Raw genomic sequence first — 17,691 nt, 5'->3', positions numbered from 1 at the left:
TTCCATTATGTGGGCAGATCCTAAACTTAAGTAGAGACATGGGTTGTCCGTTAGCTCCAACAGTGGGTGTCAGCCCCATCAACTTGGGCAACCCACATTAAATGTTCAGATAAAGTTACTTAAGTTTGGAGCTCTGATTTTGTCGTGTTTTTATGTTATCCAATGAGTCGTCATCTTGTCAAAGCTGTTCTCCATCCCTGGCACTGTTTGATCTGCATGAATTAGAACCCAACCTGGTAAGGGTTCATTTCAGAAAGGTAGAGAAACGTACGTCCGTACGTCCGTACGTCCGTGTGTGTGTGTGTGTGTGTGTGTGTGTGTGTGTGTGTGTGTGTGTGTGTGCGCATGCTGCCTTTCTAGAACATGCGTTTGTCCTTGCCCGCTTCCCCTCAGCCAGTGAAAGAGTGAAGAAAACAGCTTCTATTTGCTTTACTGCAAGTAAAGGCCCTGATGCTGGCTGCCTTCCCAGTGGCCTGAGAACACTTCGGATGTGGTCAATGAGTTATGTGCACGATGCCAGCCTGCTGGCCTCGTCTGGGCAGACCACACCCAGAACGCCTAAGCTGGTGCTGTCTCCCTTTGCTGCTCCTCGTGATGCCACCTTCTGAGGTGAAGCTGATACTACTGTGAAGCCAGATGGACAAGGGTTTCTTATCTCACCCTCTGATCTAGTAGCTTGCAGTGTGGATGTTATCTCTGTGAGCATTCAAGACCATCTAGAAAATGAACCTTGCAAAAATGTAGTCCAGTGTGCCGAAGGGCCACAGCACTTGGCACCTTAGATGCCAAGTTCCTGAATGGTTCTGCCCCTTTTGGATTCCAGAGCAAGTCATGCTGCTTTCCTCATAGCAGCTGCGTGAGTCATCTTTCCCTGAGAGGAGATGGGTAATGGTCCTCGCTGTCCTCTAGGGTTACTTTGCGAAGGTACTCAACATGGAGCATGTTCAGCATGGCTTCTCACACAGCAGGTTCTGCGGTGGCTTAGGCTGTCTGCAGGACTGTATTTGTAACAGTAGTAGAGGCTGTGGTCACTTGGAGAAGTTAACTACCAACAACAGGAAAGACAGGGCTGCAGGCAACCACAGGGCTGCTTCTTTCTCCAGCTCCCTCTTGCCGTCCTGAGCCACTGTCTCATCTGGCTACTTGGTATCACATCCATCCTCTGCCAACGGCACCCATGGCCCACCCTAGGCGTTAGTGCCCCGTCCTCTCAGGAGTCGCTGACGTTGTGTGTGGCCCACCAGAGAACCTGCTCTGCTAGACTGGTGTCTAGGTCTTCTGTTTTCGTTGGAATTAGTTGGGGAAGAGGCTTTGGGCACAACAGAGTGGCTTCCACTCCAGGCAGTCCCAGGTGCTACCTTGGTTGCTGTTCTCTGCACATGGGATGTGCAGTTAGAAGCCAAGTTCACATGATGGCGGTGTGTGGCAGCTGTCCTCTAGCATGCTAAGTGCTCAGACAGCACTAAGGGGACTAGCATCCCAGACTGCAGACAGTACCTCGAGCAAGCAGTTGGTTGTTCCAAAGAGCTTTGTTTGCTTGTTGGTTGTTTTTTTGTTTTTTTGTTTTTGTTTTTTTTTTTAAACGATTTCCACACATAGACCCTACACCAGAAATCAGATTTTCTTCTGTATGGGCTTTTGTGGTTTATGGGGTTTTCTGTGTTTGTTGTTTTTTGTCGTCCCCCATCCCCCCACCCCCCTTGGAAAACTTGCAACCCATTTCCATACTCCACTCAAACTTGAGTGGAGCTCCATTGACTTGGTGAGTTTTCTTTCGTGAATGGAGCTCCACCATAAGCTTCACAGATGTAGAAGTCAAGACCCACCCACTAGTTACTTCTAAACCCAGGTCTGCCTGGCACCCAGTCAGTGCCTCAGTGCTGGTTGGATAAAGTGTGCTGATTGGAGCTCGGAACCCAAGTCTTGGATGCTCATTTGCCAAGCTGTTTGTCAGTTTCAGAATAATAGTATGGGCTTCAAAAACAGACAGCCTGGGGCTAGTGAGATGGTTCAAGGGTTCAGAAAACTTTCTGATCTTTCAGGTGATCAGAGTTAGGTTCCTAGCACCCAGTTCAGGTGACTCAGCCATCTGTAACTCAGAGAGATCTGACACCTTTGGCTTCCACCACAACTTGCACTCGTGTGTATACCCACATAAAGATGGACACACGTATACATAACTTAAAATTGTTAGGTGGGGGGTCGCTCTTTAGTTAGAACAAGTTCCAATGACTGTATTTAAGAGCTTGGAGCAACCTCAAATGGCTCTGCTTTCCAGCTCCCTTCATCTTCAGGGAAATATGATCTCTTGATGTACAGAAGCTAAGACCTAAGTGAGTGAACTTAATAAAGTCCCCATCCAGGTAAGTGTTGGATTGACCATCTAGGGGCAATTCGCTTGTCTCTACTTCTACTCCGCAGTATTCTGTGTGCTCTGCGACAGACTGTGACACCCAGTGGTCATTCTGCCTTGTAGATGTGCACCGGTGACAACAGGCTAGGTACAGCAGCAGCAGAAGTGCTTGTGTCGGTACTGTTTCATTTGGACTAAGGTCTAGTCGTGTCGGGGTCTCCTTACATAGGCCTGGCTCTAAGCCCAAGTTGGAACCTTTCTTCTGCTTCCTTGGTTCCTGGATGTTGACATAGTTCTTCTGTTAAGGGAGGTTTGTTTGCAGTAACCTGCCTGTCTGGTGAGTATTTGGCCTGCCTTTCTGGCTGAAACAGCTCTTTGAACTGGTGCCTAGAACGCAGGCCTCCTGCCCTGGCTTCTCCAGGTTGTAACATGGCCTTCCCATCTTCTGGCCTCTTCTGCCCGCGTACATTCTATTTGTTGCCTCCTTAGGAAAAGTTTACCTGACTTTGACCTATGGCTTGGTCAGACCCCATTTTACTTTCCAAGCACCTGACACAAAATGTGTCACTGTAGTTCGCTGCTTTGTGAGTGCACTTGTTGGATAGGTGAAGGTGTACTACCCCTCACCTGTCCTGCATTTTGGTTGCTGTATTACTCCTGTGGGTGAGTACAAGAAAACAGATGTCTGGGGGTTTTCCTCCTGTACTTGAGAGTTTGAGGTGATCATTACAAGAAGAGCTCTCTAACCTCTCTGTCCCCTTTCCCAGTGTTGCTGAAGTTCCGCACGGATAAAGGGAGAGACCCTACTTCTGACAGCTACAGCGAGGATGCCGAGCTGCTGCTGCAGATACGCAATGACGTGTTTGACTCGCTGGGCGTCAGTCCTGACCTGCTTCCCGATGACTTTGTCAGGTTGGCATCTGCACAGACAGGCGTCTGTGTTGGGTGTTTGTCTTTATTGACACCAGAGTCTCAAGGGGACTCCTGTACCCCATTTGCCAGCTGCCTAAGCTACCTCCTACCGGTGCTCTAACCAACCACACTACAAGAGAAGCGAAGACTTGCAGGTTTGGGTTTTCATATGGTTTGAAATTTAAGGTGTCGTGTGGTCTGTGGACTTGTTGAGCCTCAGTGTTCTCCCTCCGAGCTGTGTCGATGCCTGATCTCCTTGCCTGTTATAGGGTGGAGGATGCCGGCATGAAGAGCTTAGCACAGTTCCCTGCTTGCCGGCCTTGTCTTCAGCCTCAGCTATGAAATGCTGCAGTGCATCTCCGTGTGTCACACACTGTGGAGTTTCAGCTGTGGGATGAGTTGAGTAAGGAGGGAGGTGTTGGGTGTAAAGGTGTGATTGGTCCCTTGGTGGATATTTGTCATCCGTTGGGCACCTGTCTGTACTTTTGTCAGCTGAGGCCTTAGGTCTAGTCCCCACCCAGTCAGGTTTGAGGTATTTCAGACGAGTGGCCCTGAGCTCCTTCTGAGCAGCTTGCCATCTTGGCCACACTGAGTTGGCCACATCGCTGAACTTCCAGGCTTTAGCCCACGGGAATGGCGAACACAGTTTATTTGCTACAATTTCTGAGCAGCTCTGCAGCAGGCAGCAGGGCAGTTGCTCAGGCTCATGACTGGTCTTAGTCCTGCTTACGATGTGCAGTGTAGTTCATAAGTGAGGAGACAGAAGCTCAGAGAAGTGAGGTGAGTAGTCTCATGCCAAGAGAGAACCACGCACAGCTATGTTTGTCACAGAGGTCTCTTGATTGTAGATTATTTCCCCATTAGTTAATTGAAGCAATAGATCCATAGAGATCCGGTCACGTTTTGTTATCATTGCTACCCTCTTTTGAGATGTGGCTTTGTGGGTGCTTAAATGACAGGTGTGTACCACAATACCTGGCTCTGCCCAGGGGTTTGGTCTGTGACACCAGTGCTGCCACCTCATGTCTCCCCACAGTAGCCACACTGCTTTCAGGTTCTTCTCAGCAATAGCTGGCCAGAGAGCTCCTAGTGCCTTCTCTCTTCCTGGGTTCCTCATCCCCCCTAGCCAGCATCGTTCATGTTAGTCTTTGACTCCCTGCAGAGCCATGAACTAAAAGGCTGTCCTCCACAGCTAGGAAGCAGTCTTTTCAGTACTTTGGCAAGAGTGGCTATCAGATCAGGGCTGGCAGCATCACACACTTATTAGCACTTGGCTCTTACTGTAGGAAAGACCAGACCACGAGCTTCCCTCCAGCAGACTCACCCAGAGAGTGGCAAGTGTGATTCTGGGCCGTGAACATGCAGCTAAGTGACTAATTTGGACATTTAGGGTGATGAACCAGCTAGTTCTACCTTCCCCAGGCAACAGTTAAAGGCCTTACTTCCCAGACGTGATGGTCCACACGTGGCCTAATGAGCTACTGGCTGGCTCTTCCTTTCCCCACCTACCTCCCCGGTCTAGGTTCTGTGCTCAGCCGCTTCTCCCATTGCCTTCTAAGTAAGAGGTTGTTCAGAGGCCTCTTGAAGCCTGTCTGCTGGCAGGCCTGGGTAAGAGAGGGGTACAGGCAAGGAAACAAGTCTCCAGCTCACAGCTGAGCTGCCCCTTACAAATTGCCTGATTCTCTTGCTGAGCAGGGACAGCTGTGCTGAGTCCCTGTCCATCTCCATCTGATGGTGGCCTGTGTTTTCACCTTCTTGTTCTGAGTGCTCTCTCCGTGAAGAAAGAGCCTTACTGCTTTTCTGATGATGAGAACGGATGGCCTGTTCTTTTTTTTTTTTTTTTTTTTTTTCTTCTTCTTCTTCTTCTTCTTCTTCTTCTTCTTCTTCTTCTTCTTCTTCTTTTCTTTTCTTTTCTTTTCTTTTCTTTTCTTTTCTTTTCTTTTTTTCGGAGCTGGGGACCGAACCTAGGGCCTTGCGCTTGCTAGGCAAGCGCTCTACCACTGAGCTAAATCCCCAACCCCAGGATAGCCTGTTCTAACCACTGCTAACAGATACAGACAGACAGACGGACAGATGGACAGATGGACAGATAGATAGATAGATAGATAGATAGATAGATAGATAGATAGATAGATAGATGTATACTTATATGTCAAGGTATTGCACAACCTGGATGTGTAGCTCTTAGCGTAATCTTTACATTGTTAGGGTGTGTTTTCCTTTTCAGCCTTCGTAGATATACAAAACTTCATGTGTAAAATGATTTATATTATATTTTTTAAATTAGCTGTCAAGTGGGTAAAGGCAGAAGGATTAAGAATACGGGTCCAGGTCATCTTCTACTGTATAGTATATTTAAAGCCAGCCTGAGTTATAGGAGATCCTGTCTCAAAGCAAATGTATAATAAACTATACGTGACAGATACATGACTATACATGGGTAGAAAGTTTGCCACCAGTTCTCACTCTAACGGCCAAACACAGCCTCCTGAAGTTGTGCCCTGACTCGGCTCTGGTGTGCTCACACATGTTAGGTAGAGATGAAAGTTAGTAAGGAAAGTTAGGAATGACGTCCTTCTGGTTTAACCATTCTAACGCTTTATTTCGGGTGTGCTAGTATGTGATGATGTGGGGGTCAGAGGACATCTGCAGGGTCAGTTTTCTCCTTCCACTCAGGATAGCCCACTGAGTCATTTCCCAGGGCCTCATGCTAACTTTTGTTTTGAATTAGTCTTTCTTTTTTCTTTTTATTGTAGTTACTTATACTTAGCGTGTATGTCTATGCCATGTGCATGCAGGAGCACACAAGCCCAAAGAGGGCAGTCAGATGCCCTGGAGCATGGTTGGCGTAACAGCTGGTCATGAGCCATTTTGTGGTGCTGGGCATTGAACCTAGGTCTTCTATAGCAACAAGTGCCCTTCACTCCATTTCAATCATCTAGCACATTTAATAAGTGCTTTAAGTCTCTTAAGTGTGCCTCACCTAGGCGTTGGTTTCCTTTTTGCTGCAGCACGATCATCAGGACTGACTCCCTGTTGTGTCCCTCCTGGCTTCTGGTGCCTTCAGTGCACAGTGTTCTGAATCCCTCATGTCTGTGCAATCAGGTGGTGCTTGTCCTTGGTATCAGACGTCTCAGCACGCGCTCGCACGCACGTACCCCATCTCCCCACTTTTGAAGCAGAGGGACAAGCATTGCCATGAGTTCAAGGCTAACCAGGACTCTAGAGAGACCATTTCAACCTCTTACCTACCCTATCCTGAGTGAACTTTCTGAGATTTTTTGTTGTCTTTGCTTCTGTTATTTTGAATTTATTTTTTGTTTTGTTTTGTTTATTCGATTTTGTTCTGGAGACTGAATTAAAGGGTTCGAATGTAAAGTGAATTGATAATTCTAGCAAGCCTGTATAAAAGACACACAATCCAGGTATTTTATTTACAAGTCGTAAGCCTAGACTGGGCAGGTTTAGAGCTATTCTAACTCATTCCCCGGCTATGAAGTCCCTGTTACCCGCTGTTGTCCTGGCCACGCACGCAGGGTCTATTTCCTCATGGCTGCCTCCTTTCTTCTTCTCCCTCTACCTGCAACCCCTCTCTCATCCTCAGGTCCCACCTCTCTCCCTCCACTGCCCTGTCACAGGCTCTAGGGAGCAAGGCTTCCATAGTGTAACTTGGCATGTGTGAGAACCCGCTCACTGCTGGTGGAAAAGCCTAGATGTCACCTTCTCTTCAGCACGCCTAGCTTTCATGTGGGAAGCTAGGGGTTAAACCGGGTCTTAATGGCTGTCCTGGAACTCACAGAGATCCATCTGCCTCTGCCTCCTAGTAACCTGGACTAAAGACATGTGCCACCATACTCAGCCTCAAACAATACACTTTCTCAGGAGGAAAAAAAGCAAAGTACTGTGGAGTTTTAACATAGAATGTAGGCGTGTGAGTAGTGGGTGGGTGGTTTAAATGGCTGGATGTGGTAGTGTATCCTGTGATGTCAGTTGATCAGGGGGTGAAGGCAGAAAGATCACAAGTTCAAGGTCAGGTTGGAAAACTTAGTGAGATCCTGTCTCAAGAAGTAAAAGGGGAGGGTTGGGGATTTGGCTCAGTGGTAGAGCGCTTACCTAGGAAGCACAAGGTCCTGGGTTCGGTCCCCAGCCCTGGGGAAAAAAAAAAAAAAGAAGTAAAAGGGGGCCAATAGAGTGTGACAGGGTGGTAAAGAACCCTCAGTTCTCAGGAAAACACAAAACAAGCAAAAAAAAAAAATGGTTGTGCAAGTAGTTCTTGCTTTGTATCTCTAGCACTCCTTCAGGTTGGTGCCATCTTGAGCTACATAGTCTTTTTTTGTTTGTTTGTTTTGTTTTGTTTTGTGATAAAAGGAACATTGTTGCCTGGTCATGGGACTTACTTTGTTACACTTATGTGCCATGTGCTATGGAGGTCTTTAATATGCAGCAGGCCCTTGTGTGATGTACTTTAACAATACATACATGTGTCAAAAATGAGACATCCGAGGGGGCTGGAGAGATGGCTCAGCGGTTAAGAGCACTGACTGCTCTTCCAGAGGTCCTGAGTTCAATTCCCAGCAACCACATGGTGGCTCACAACCATCTGTCATGGGACCTGATGCCCTCTTCTGGTATGTCTGAAGACAGCTTCAGTGTACTCATATACACTAAATAAATAAATTAATCTTTAAAAAAAAGAAAGAAAGAGACATCCAAAGCTCAGTACCAAGATGGATGGTTGATGGGTGGGTGGGTGGGTCTCTGAAAACAGCTAAGTACCTCTCGTTGATTTACCAGGTCAGAAAATGGCACTGGTAATTGGGTTTACATCGTTACGTGTGAAGGTGGTACACCTTTAGAAATGTCTAGAAGGCATATGGACCCATTTGAGGGTCAGGGTGGCCTGATGTCCCAGCTTGCTTCTCGGACTGGCCCTTCTGTGTTGAGAGCTAGGAACTAGCCTGACAAATTCTTTTGGGAGCCTGTGTTTTGGACCCCAGGAGGGTAATTGGAGGACAGTTGAGTTGATAGTCTCCTCTGAGATTGTCCTCTGAGCACTCCAGCCAGGCCAAAAGGAAGGAGCTGCTGTCTGTGAGGGTCGTGTAGACATTGTGCTGTACCCGTGTTTATTGTCTTCTAGCACGTAACACAGCCTGTTCTGGGAATAGCATACAGAAGAACCCACTGCCCGTGTGCTGAGAGAATTGCGAGAATGTGCTGGGGCCACTCACACATCTGGTGTTTGTAGGACCTTATTTTTAGGAAGCACAGATATAGTCTTTCCTTGAACTTTAAAAAAAAAAAAGAAAAAGAAAAAGAATCATGTGAAGGAATTCATGCTTTGCAAAGTTAAAGGTCTTCCCCACCCACTTAGGAGCCCCTGGGGTCAAATTTAATTTTCATGCCTGGATACCAGCCCTAGCACTGCCCTCTGATTAGGACTTTTATCCAGGACAGCCCCTGGCTAATTCCCACCCTACCACCTTCCTGTGCCCTGGTGCTATGTTTTTCTTGTCTGTTTTCTAGGTACTGCTTCTCTGAGATGGCCCCAGTATGTGCTGTGGTTGGAGGAATCTTGGCACAGGAAATTGTGAAGGTAAAGTCATCTGGAGCTGACAGCTCACCCAGCGCCCTGACTACACACTAACAGAGCCAAGGACTGGCTGGCTGAGACCTGCTTGCTCTCTTACTCTCATGCCCTGGCTCTGTACCCCGGCTGTCATGGGCCAGCCAGCTAGTGGCCTTGGATGCTTCCTATAGTTGCCACTTTGTCTGCTCTACCAGTTGTGTGAGTAGATGGAGATTTCCATGTAAGAGGAAGATAGGGAAGAGACTCCACCTGTGCTCTTGACTGGATCCTGCAGAGTGGTGCAGGGCGCCCCCTGCTTATCCGGCCTGCCGTGAGACTGTGTAGAGGAGGCTTACATTAAGTGTCTACAGGACTCATGATCTACCAACACCACATGAGTGGCTCAGCAAGAATACTGGGTCTAACAACTATGTAACTCTTCTAGAATATTTGGTTTGCTAAAACTATGGCAAGCTTTATTTCCTTTGGAGACTTAAATATTTGCCCAACTTTCTTAAATTTATCATATGCAGGGCTAGGGTGTAGCTCAGTGCTAAAGTCTTTGTTTAGTATGCTCAAGTCGGGGTTGGGGATTTAGCTCATCGGTAGAGTGCTTGCCTAGCAAGCGCAAGGCCCTGGGTTCGGTCTCCAGCTCCGGTCTCCAGCTCCGAAGGAAAAAAAAGTGGGGGGGGGGATTTAGCTCATCGGTAGAGCGCTTGCCTAGGAAGCGCAAGGTCCTGGGTTCAATCCCCAGCCCCGGGGGGGGAAAAAAAAGAAAAAGAAAGAAAAAAGTATGCTCAAGTCTCCTGAATTCAGTCCCTGGAAACTTTAGGGGTGTTGTTGTTGTTTGTTTGTTTTGTTTTGTTTTGTTTAAGACCGGATCTTAATATATAACCCAGGCTGACCTTGAACTCTCAACCTCCTGAGTGCTGGGAATGCAAGTATGAGACATCTTCTCTGGAGAAGTGTCTGTAATCATGGCTGTTGTTGACAGAGGCATGTCTGACTGGCTGACTTCCATGTCTCTACAAGTTCAGACCACGGAGGACAGTGTATAGAGAGACACTGGTTCTTGCAGCTTTGACTTGGGGTCTCATTGCTGTGTGAAGATTCAGCCTGAGTCCTGTAGCTTTACCGTCTTTTTCTCTCCTTTGCTGATTGGCTCTCTATCCTAAACTCATTTCCTCATTTCTCCCCAACTCTATATCCTAGACAGCAAGGACTGGAGAAGCAGGAGAGCCTAGAGGCTCTGCAGATGTGTTATCCTGCAGATGCTGTCCTAACAACACAGCGCCAGAGACTAGCATGGCACTGCGGGGGCTGGGGGCGGAGGTTGTGAGTGGAGGTTGGGGCAGGTGGCCTGGAACCATTGTTGATGGTGGCTTCTACACATCCCTGTCTTAATGCTGCCCCCTCCTTCCTGCCTGCCTGCCGGGTACAGCTGTTGCTCAGCATCTTGTTTCTGTTTACCCCGGACAGCCAGAGCACTCTACATTCTTGGTTGCTGGGTGTGTTTGGAATCTCGTACCCCATCTTGCTCGGGAAGCACTTTACCTTTTGCCCCATGTTCACCCTCTGCCCTGTCCCTTCATCCTGCACTCCCTCTGCTTAGCACACTTCAGCCAGCTGGCGGGAGGGCCTGCATCTGAGGCCCTCCCTCTGAGCACCTATTAAAAGTACTTGGGAGCAGTTAGAGGGAGAATATGAAAGTCCTGCAGAGGGGTTGGGGATTTAGCTCAGTGGTAGAGCGCGCAAGGCCCTGGGTTCGGTCCCCAGCTCCGAAAAAAAGAAAAGAAAAAAAAAAAAGAAAGTCCTGCAGATCAGCTTTTCTCCCTCCCTCCCTCCCCCCTTCGACCCTCACATCCTTCTCGTCATTCACTGTCCTGGCAGGCTTTAGGCCTCAGTCATGCCTGTGGCCCATGAGTTTCTGTCCATGGTGGCAGAGGGAATAGGGAAAGCATTGGCCATAGTAGACCCTGTATTGAAACATGAGTTGAGCCAGCACCTGCAGGTGCAGCTGCTCAGGAGGCTGGAGCACTGATCCAGGGAACCCGGGAGACCAGTACCAGCCTAGTCAGCACAGCCATGAGGGAGAAAAATACAGGCTATGTCCACCTTGGCTTGGAGGCTCTAGGAGTATTGTCTGTTTGGCACCATTAGACACTGCTCCTTCCCACTGATGACACCAGCTCCTGTTACTGAGAAACGTACCCTGGGGAGGGACAAGAAAGGGATGGCAGAAGAGGTCCTACAGATGTTGGTGACCCCTAGAACAAAGGTGACCCGCCCAGTTGAGGAGCACTGTCCTAAACCAGTTATGTATGGTTGGTTGGTTTGTGGCAAAGTCCCACTGTATAGCCCACCTTCACTGTGTTGGCCGTGAACTTAGAGATCTGAATGCCATTCCGGGGGTTAAATTAAGTTTATTTAACTCTGAAGCTGGGTGAACACCTCTATTTGTCCTGGGCCATGGTTGTGTTAGGCTTGTTTGTTTTGAATGGTGTTTTTCTAGGCATGGTTTCTCTATAGGCCAAACTGGCCTGGAACTCACAGAGATCCACCTGTCTCTGCCTCCCGAGTCCTTGGATTAAAGACCTGTACCACCACCCCCCAGCTTAAGCAGAAGCTTTTACCAAGAGTACTCTTGGCCCTTCCTGTGTAATTTTCATGTTATTCTTTCCCTGGCCGACTTTAGAAGGCCCATTGATTTGTTGTTCTACTCTCTCTACACTGAAACTGAGCCCTCCTTTCCTCTCTCCAGGCCCTGTCTCAAAGGGACCCTCCTCACAACAACTTCTTCTTCTTCGATGGCATGAAGGGGAGTGGAATTGTGGAGTGCCTTGGTCCCCAGTGAGCCTGAGGTGTGTGCAACGCCACTGAGTCACCTATCCTCTCTATGAAGGCATGTCTGGATCGTTTTTTTCTAGAGCAAGAAGACGAGGTTTCATCCCAAGTTTGTCCTAGCAGCTATCGGGGACCTGCTGGCTCCCGCGTGTGATAGTCACAAGGCTCCCCTCTGGCACTGGGGACTGACAACACCTGGGAAGAGCATCATGCTTCGTGGTGTCAGAGTTTCTTCTCACCCTTTGGACTTCTTTCTATAGGTCAACAGAGAGGAGCAGGACATGGGTGGGGACCCCAGGCCCAGAGACTCTGAAACCCAATGGATTATACTTCTGCCTGGAGAACTGAGAGCAGCCCTCTTCTTGGCCCTTCCTCAGTCTGTATCCTGGGTTTTGTAAGGGACGCACCCAGTTGTCATGTCTTTTGGTTGTCAGCCTTTAATGACCAAGCTGTCTTTTCACCCCAAACAGTTTATTTCTAAAAGGTAGATTTAATGCTAGGGGCCGTTATGCAGCTTGTAATCCTAGAAATTGGGATGCCAGGGCAGGAGGGTTGCTGTAAATCAAGGCCAACAGGTCTATAAAATGTACCGAGAACCCCTCTCAGAATATAATCAAAGACATATTCCAGAGTTAGGGTGGGCCACTATCACCATGTCCCCCAGTTCCTCATATTGGGAGCCAGGTCCTCTGAGGGGAGGGCCGAGTTGGCTTGGTCTTCCTTCTAGGGTATGGGGGCAACGCGTCTAGATTGTAGATTCCCTTGGTTGTTCATAAGGAATGATAATAAAGTGCATCCTCTCAAGCTTGCTTGTCTCCTGGTTTAGAAACTTGTGGGTGGGTGGCTGGTCTCTTATTTTTCTCAAACCTGAAAGTGTTCACACCCTTGTGTGCTTCAAAGGTTCCTGCTATCTCCAGGCGCCCGCCCCCCCCCCCCCCCCCCCCGCTGCCTTTGTCCTTTAGATGATACAGCAGTTGGACTGCAGACAGGACACACATGCTTAGGCTCCTGCCTGTATGCCAAGGGTCTCTGCGATGTGGCAGCCACTCTCAATAGACTGACTTCAAGTGTGTGAGCCCAGCCTAACCATGGAGGGTGGCACACTCCTGTCACTTCAGCGCCTAAGAGGCTGAGACAGGAAAGACGCAAGTTCAAAGCCAGCCCCTGCTGTGCAGCCAATAGGGGAGGTGGAGAACAGAATCCTATGGCAATAAGATGTGGTTTTCCCTACAGTACCATCAGCTCCAGTTCTTAGCCCACTGCTCTAGGGCAAACACACAGTTCCCACCCTGTGTGCCCCTATATCTATCACAGGTACAGAGGAACCCTGTTGTAGACTGGTCCCTCTCTGGGCACCATTAGTACAGCGGCACTAGGGTCTGCAGTCCTGTGGATTTATTGGAGATGAAAGGCAAAAGGAAAGACACCTTTCTGGTTGCAGTGTAAAGCCTTGGTCACAAGGGGGAGCAGATGCTCCTGAACCTACATGAAACACTTTCCAGCTGGTACCTCTAGATCACAGACTGAGTCACCAAGAGGGCCTCTGAGGAACCTGGGAGCTGCCAGCCCCAGGCAAGCAGTCACCGCCAAGCTCTTAAATTCCACACATCTCCAGATTGCAAGTACCTTGCAGATAAGGTGTCTTTAAGTATCTGGGAAAGTCAGTGAAGTGATGGCTTCTAGAAATTCCGGAAGGTGCATAGCTGTCCTGGGAAAGAACTGATCCTCAGAGACCGAGTCATGGGAGCAGGGCATAGGGGTGAGCTGCCCAGCGGCAGTGTCTCCAGTCTGCCCTTCTCAAAGCATGCTGGAGAGTGGACTTCACAAAAGACAAACACAGCGGGACAGTCATGACATCCAGGACAGCTAGGGCTACATAGACCTTGTCTCAAAAGACAAAGCAATAACCCATCTCTATGCCAGCCTTACCTACTTCTAGACGGTGCACTTTCCTGAGTATAGGTGTTAAGTGTGTAGGTGGACATACCATGGTTCTCCCGCCGTGTCAGAAAACAAAGATCCTGCTTCTGAGCATGGTGATCCGTATTAAATCCTCCTCTGGAGCAGAGGCAGGTGCTTGTCTGAGGTCGAGGTCAACTGGCTCTACATAGTGAGAGTTCCAGGACAGTCAGTGCTACAGTCAGACCCCAGACCCCTAACATTTACAATTCGTCTGTGGCTGCTTTCGGGATACTTACATCAGGTTAGGCTGACATGATTATAGCCTGACTGGTTATTGTTTGCATTGGAAATTAAACATAAGATAGCTGCGCATCAAGTTGACAAGGGGTAGACTTTTCATGGCCATTCTCAGTTGTCAACTTGACCGCATCTGGAATTAACTGAAACCCAAGCAACTGGGTTACGTCTGTGAGGGTTCTTTTAAATTCATTTGACATGGGAAGACCACCTTCATCTGGGCCATACCTAGTAGCAAGGGTGGGTCAAGAATGTTCCACCTTGTCGGTTCTGGGAGTTAACTCAGAGCGAGATCTGCTTGCCCAAGCAGTTTACTGTCTGTACAACCTCTCTCTGCTCTCTTCAAAGGCTTCTTTCTCTGTTAAGCTCAGTGTGGTGGCAGTATATACCTATATTCTCAGCTGTTCCTGGGACAGGAGGATCACGAGTTCATACTCAGCATGAGCTAAACAGTGAGAATTCATCTCAAAGAATAAACAAGGAAAAAAACCTCAGTGCACCAGGCAGCCCGGCAGCCCGTTAGACTCATAATCCTAGCAGCTGCCCCCATGGCTGAACTCAGGATTTTGGAGAGAAACACGAGATGCTTTTTGGATGTGTTGGCTATATCACTTTCCCCGCCCGAGGTCACCCTCCTAAGTCTTGAGAGAGAAGCTTTCCAGATGGCCAAGTTCCGCCCAGACTCAGCTATGCAGATGTATGACCACCGTGGGCACCTCCTTTACACAGCTTGTGTTTAAGAATAATATGTTAAAAAGTCCGTTGGTGTGGGCGCACTCCTCTAATTCCAGCACTCAGGAGGCAGAGGCGAGCGGGTCTGAGTTTGAGGCCAGCCTGGTCTACAGAGTGAGTTCTCAGACAACTGTTACACAGAGAAACATATATGTATATATATGTTATAGGGACAACAAAATGACCCAACAGCCAAAGTTATGTGCTGTCAAACCTGATGGGTTGGGTACCTATGCCAGACACCAAGGAGTGCTCGTGGGGGTCAGAGGACTCAGAGGGTTCCAGGGATCACCTGTACCCACCGAGCCATCTCACTGGTCCCACTTAAGTGAATTTACTTTTTAATTTTATGTGTATAGTTGTTAACACCTGCATGTATGTGTTTATATGCACCACATTCTTGCCTGGTGCCCCAGAAGCCAGGACGGGGCATTGGTTCCTCTGGACCTTGGAGTTATATATCTTTGTGAGCCACCGTGTGAGTGCTGGAATCCAAACCAGAGCATCAAGTACTCTTAACTGCCATCACTCCAGCTACAGTGATATTTTGTCTGTTTTGTTTTATGTTTTTTGAGACAGCGTTTCTCTGTGTAGCCCTGACTTTCCCGAGATTCAATCTGTAGGCCAGGCTAGTCTTGAATTCAAGAGATCTGCCTTCCCCTCTGTCTCCTGAGTGCTGGAATTAAAGGCATGCACCACCACCACCTGACACCACCCCCTACCCCCTACACACTGTGATAGGTTTTAAGAAGGAAATAAACTTGTAGACAAAAGTCCTTCTTTCTCCAAAGCAGCCATGGTGGATTGGAGACATGTGCAGAGCAGAGGTGCTGAACCTCTTCCTGGGAAGGTGTAGGGCCACGTAGTTCCTGCATTCCTTGGACAGTGGCCACAGTGGCTGCAGCTGCTTCCTTTTCTCCTGGGTTTATTTTTCTAGGAGCCTCTTGGGTTTGCACAGCATAGCTCCTGGCTGTAAGTACCCCTGCGTCTTTGATGCAAGGGGGAAATGTTCTACTCCCAGTGTTTGGGTCTGTGAAAAGAAGGAAATGTGGAGGCGGGAGAGTCAGCTTGGTGGTTCTGAGTACCACCTCACTGAGGACTTGGTTCAGGTCCCCCAGTACCCACGCAGTGGCTCACAACCAGTCGTAACTCAAAGGGATCTTTCCGATACCCTCCTCTATCCTCTACAGAGCCCACGCATACATATGGTATACACACATATGTGGGCAATCACATACATACAGAATAAAAACAAATCCTTAACCAAGGAAAAGTAGACCAGGCAGGGGCAGAGACAGGCAGATCTCCACTAAATAGCAAGTTGAATGTAAGCCCAGGGTACACAAACTTAAAAACTATAGTCACACGAACAGGTTCCTGGCATACCTGGAATCAGCAACACATGGTATAAAAAAACCAAATGAATATTCTAGGGCTGGAAAATCTCGATAGACCTAAAATAATAGAGGTGAGAGTCATCGAGTTGAAAACACAGAATACAGCCCCCAGAAGGTATGAAAAGGTTGAGCAGGATGATTCCACTGGTACAGGAGCGTACAGCCAAGCTTGATGACTAGAGTTTGCTCCCTAGGACCCACGTGATAGAATACAAAACCTGAATCCCACAAGTTGTTCTCTGGCACACACACACACACACACACACAAAGACATACATATACACACATACAAGCACAAAGACATACATACACATACATATATACACACATAAACATGTGCAGACACACATGAACATACAGATAGACACATGCATACATGCACACAGACATGCACATATACACACAAATTATATACATGAATCATGCATACACACTAACAGTATGCACAAGACTTCATAACATCTTGTGAGCAACTGTCTAGAGGTCTGAACTATGTTACACAAGGCCTCATGCTATATAGCCAGGACTTTACTGCCTGAGCCATCTTTCCTACCCACAAAATATTCAAATTGTAGAACCAACCAAGAGGTAAATGTGTTGGCTCAAACCTGTGAACCTAGTACTCAGACTGAGGCAGAAAATGGAGGACTGAGGGTGATGGAGCACACTTAATTCCAGCACTCAGAAGGCAGAGGCAGGTGAATCTCTAAATCCATGGCCAGCCTGGTCTACAGAATGAGTTCAGGGCTGTATCAAGAAAGCTTGTCTCTGGGGCTGGAGAGATGGCTCAGTGGTTAAGAGCACTGACTGCTCTTCCAGAGGTCCTGAGTTCAAATCCCAGCAACCACATGGTGGCTCACAACCATCTGTAATGGGATCTGAAGCTATGTTCTGGTGTGTCTGAAGACAGCTACAGTGTACTCACATGCATAAAGTAAACCTTTTTTTAAAAAAAAAGGAAGAAAGGAAGGGAAAGGAAAGAAGAGAAAATGAATGTGGAAGACTGGAGGTTAGTGTGGACATAATGAGTCAGAGGCCGGTCTAGGCTCCAGAGGGAAATCCTGTCCCAAATTGGTGTGTGTGTGCATGAGTGTACAGGTGTGTGTGCACACATGCTCCTATGTGTGTAGTGTGCACGTGCATGTGCTGCTAGAGGTGTGAGCGAGCCTGTGAGCAAGCCAGACACCCAATCAAACGTCCAGGGCTGCCCCAGCCACTGGGATGGACTTTACCCTCCAAAGGCGAGCTGAGAGGCTGGCATGAGGCGGGCGTGCTTGACGCCCTGGATCAGTTGCCAATACTAGGAGGTGAAGCAGGAAGCTGGGAGTTCAACGACAAGAGAAACTTGTCTCGAAAGAAAAGGAGGGCACGAGTCTGCAGAACTACTTAAGATGCTGAAGGGAGAGTTGGGGTGGAGCTTAGTGACTTAGCACTTGCCTCGGGTTCTAGCCCCAGCCCCATAAAACATAAATAGGACAATAGGACGGGGAGTTGGCCCCATGGGGAAAACTCAAGCCTGAGTTTGAATCCTTGGATCCCACGTGAAAGGCTGGGTGTGGCTGCTTGTGCCTGTAACCCTAGCATTGAGGGTTGAAGCCAAGGGCAGATCCCCAGAGCTCCATGGTGGGGGTGGGGAGGGGTAGCCTGGTGGAAATCCGGTCTCAAAGCAGGAAGGTAGTCCTCAAGAG

At 48.4% G+C, this 17,691-nt stretch overlaps 1 protein-coding gene across 1 annotated transcript in view; it reads left to right on the top strand.

The window, feature by feature from the left end:
• The window catches only part of Sae1 (SUMO1 activating enzyme subunit 1), a 55,976-nt gene extending 43,493 nt beyond the window's left edge, over nt 1–12,483 (top strand). The window contains exons 7-9 of the mRNA NM_001012063.1: nt 3,121–3,265; nt 8,789–8,858; nt 11,593–12,483. Of these exons, the coding sequence (NP_001012063.1) occupies nt 3,121–3,265; nt 8,789–8,858; nt 11,593–11,685 (308 nt within the window). The 3' untranslated portion in view covers nt 11,686–12,483. The remainder of the gene's footprint in view (nt 1–3,120; nt 3,266–8,788; nt 8,859–11,592) is intronic.
• Nucleotides 12,484–17,691: the final 5,208 nt, after the last annotated feature.

This window comes from Rattus norvegicus, chromosome 1, assembly GCF_036323735.1.
Source record: "Rattus norvegicus strain BN/NHsdMcwi chromosome 1, GRCr8, whole genome shotgun sequence".
In the NCBI taxonomy this organism is placed as follows: Eukaryota; Metazoa; Chordata; class Mammalia; order Rodentia; family Muridae; genus Rattus; species Rattus norvegicus.
This window is presented reverse-complemented; position numbering and strand designations above follow the sequence as displayed.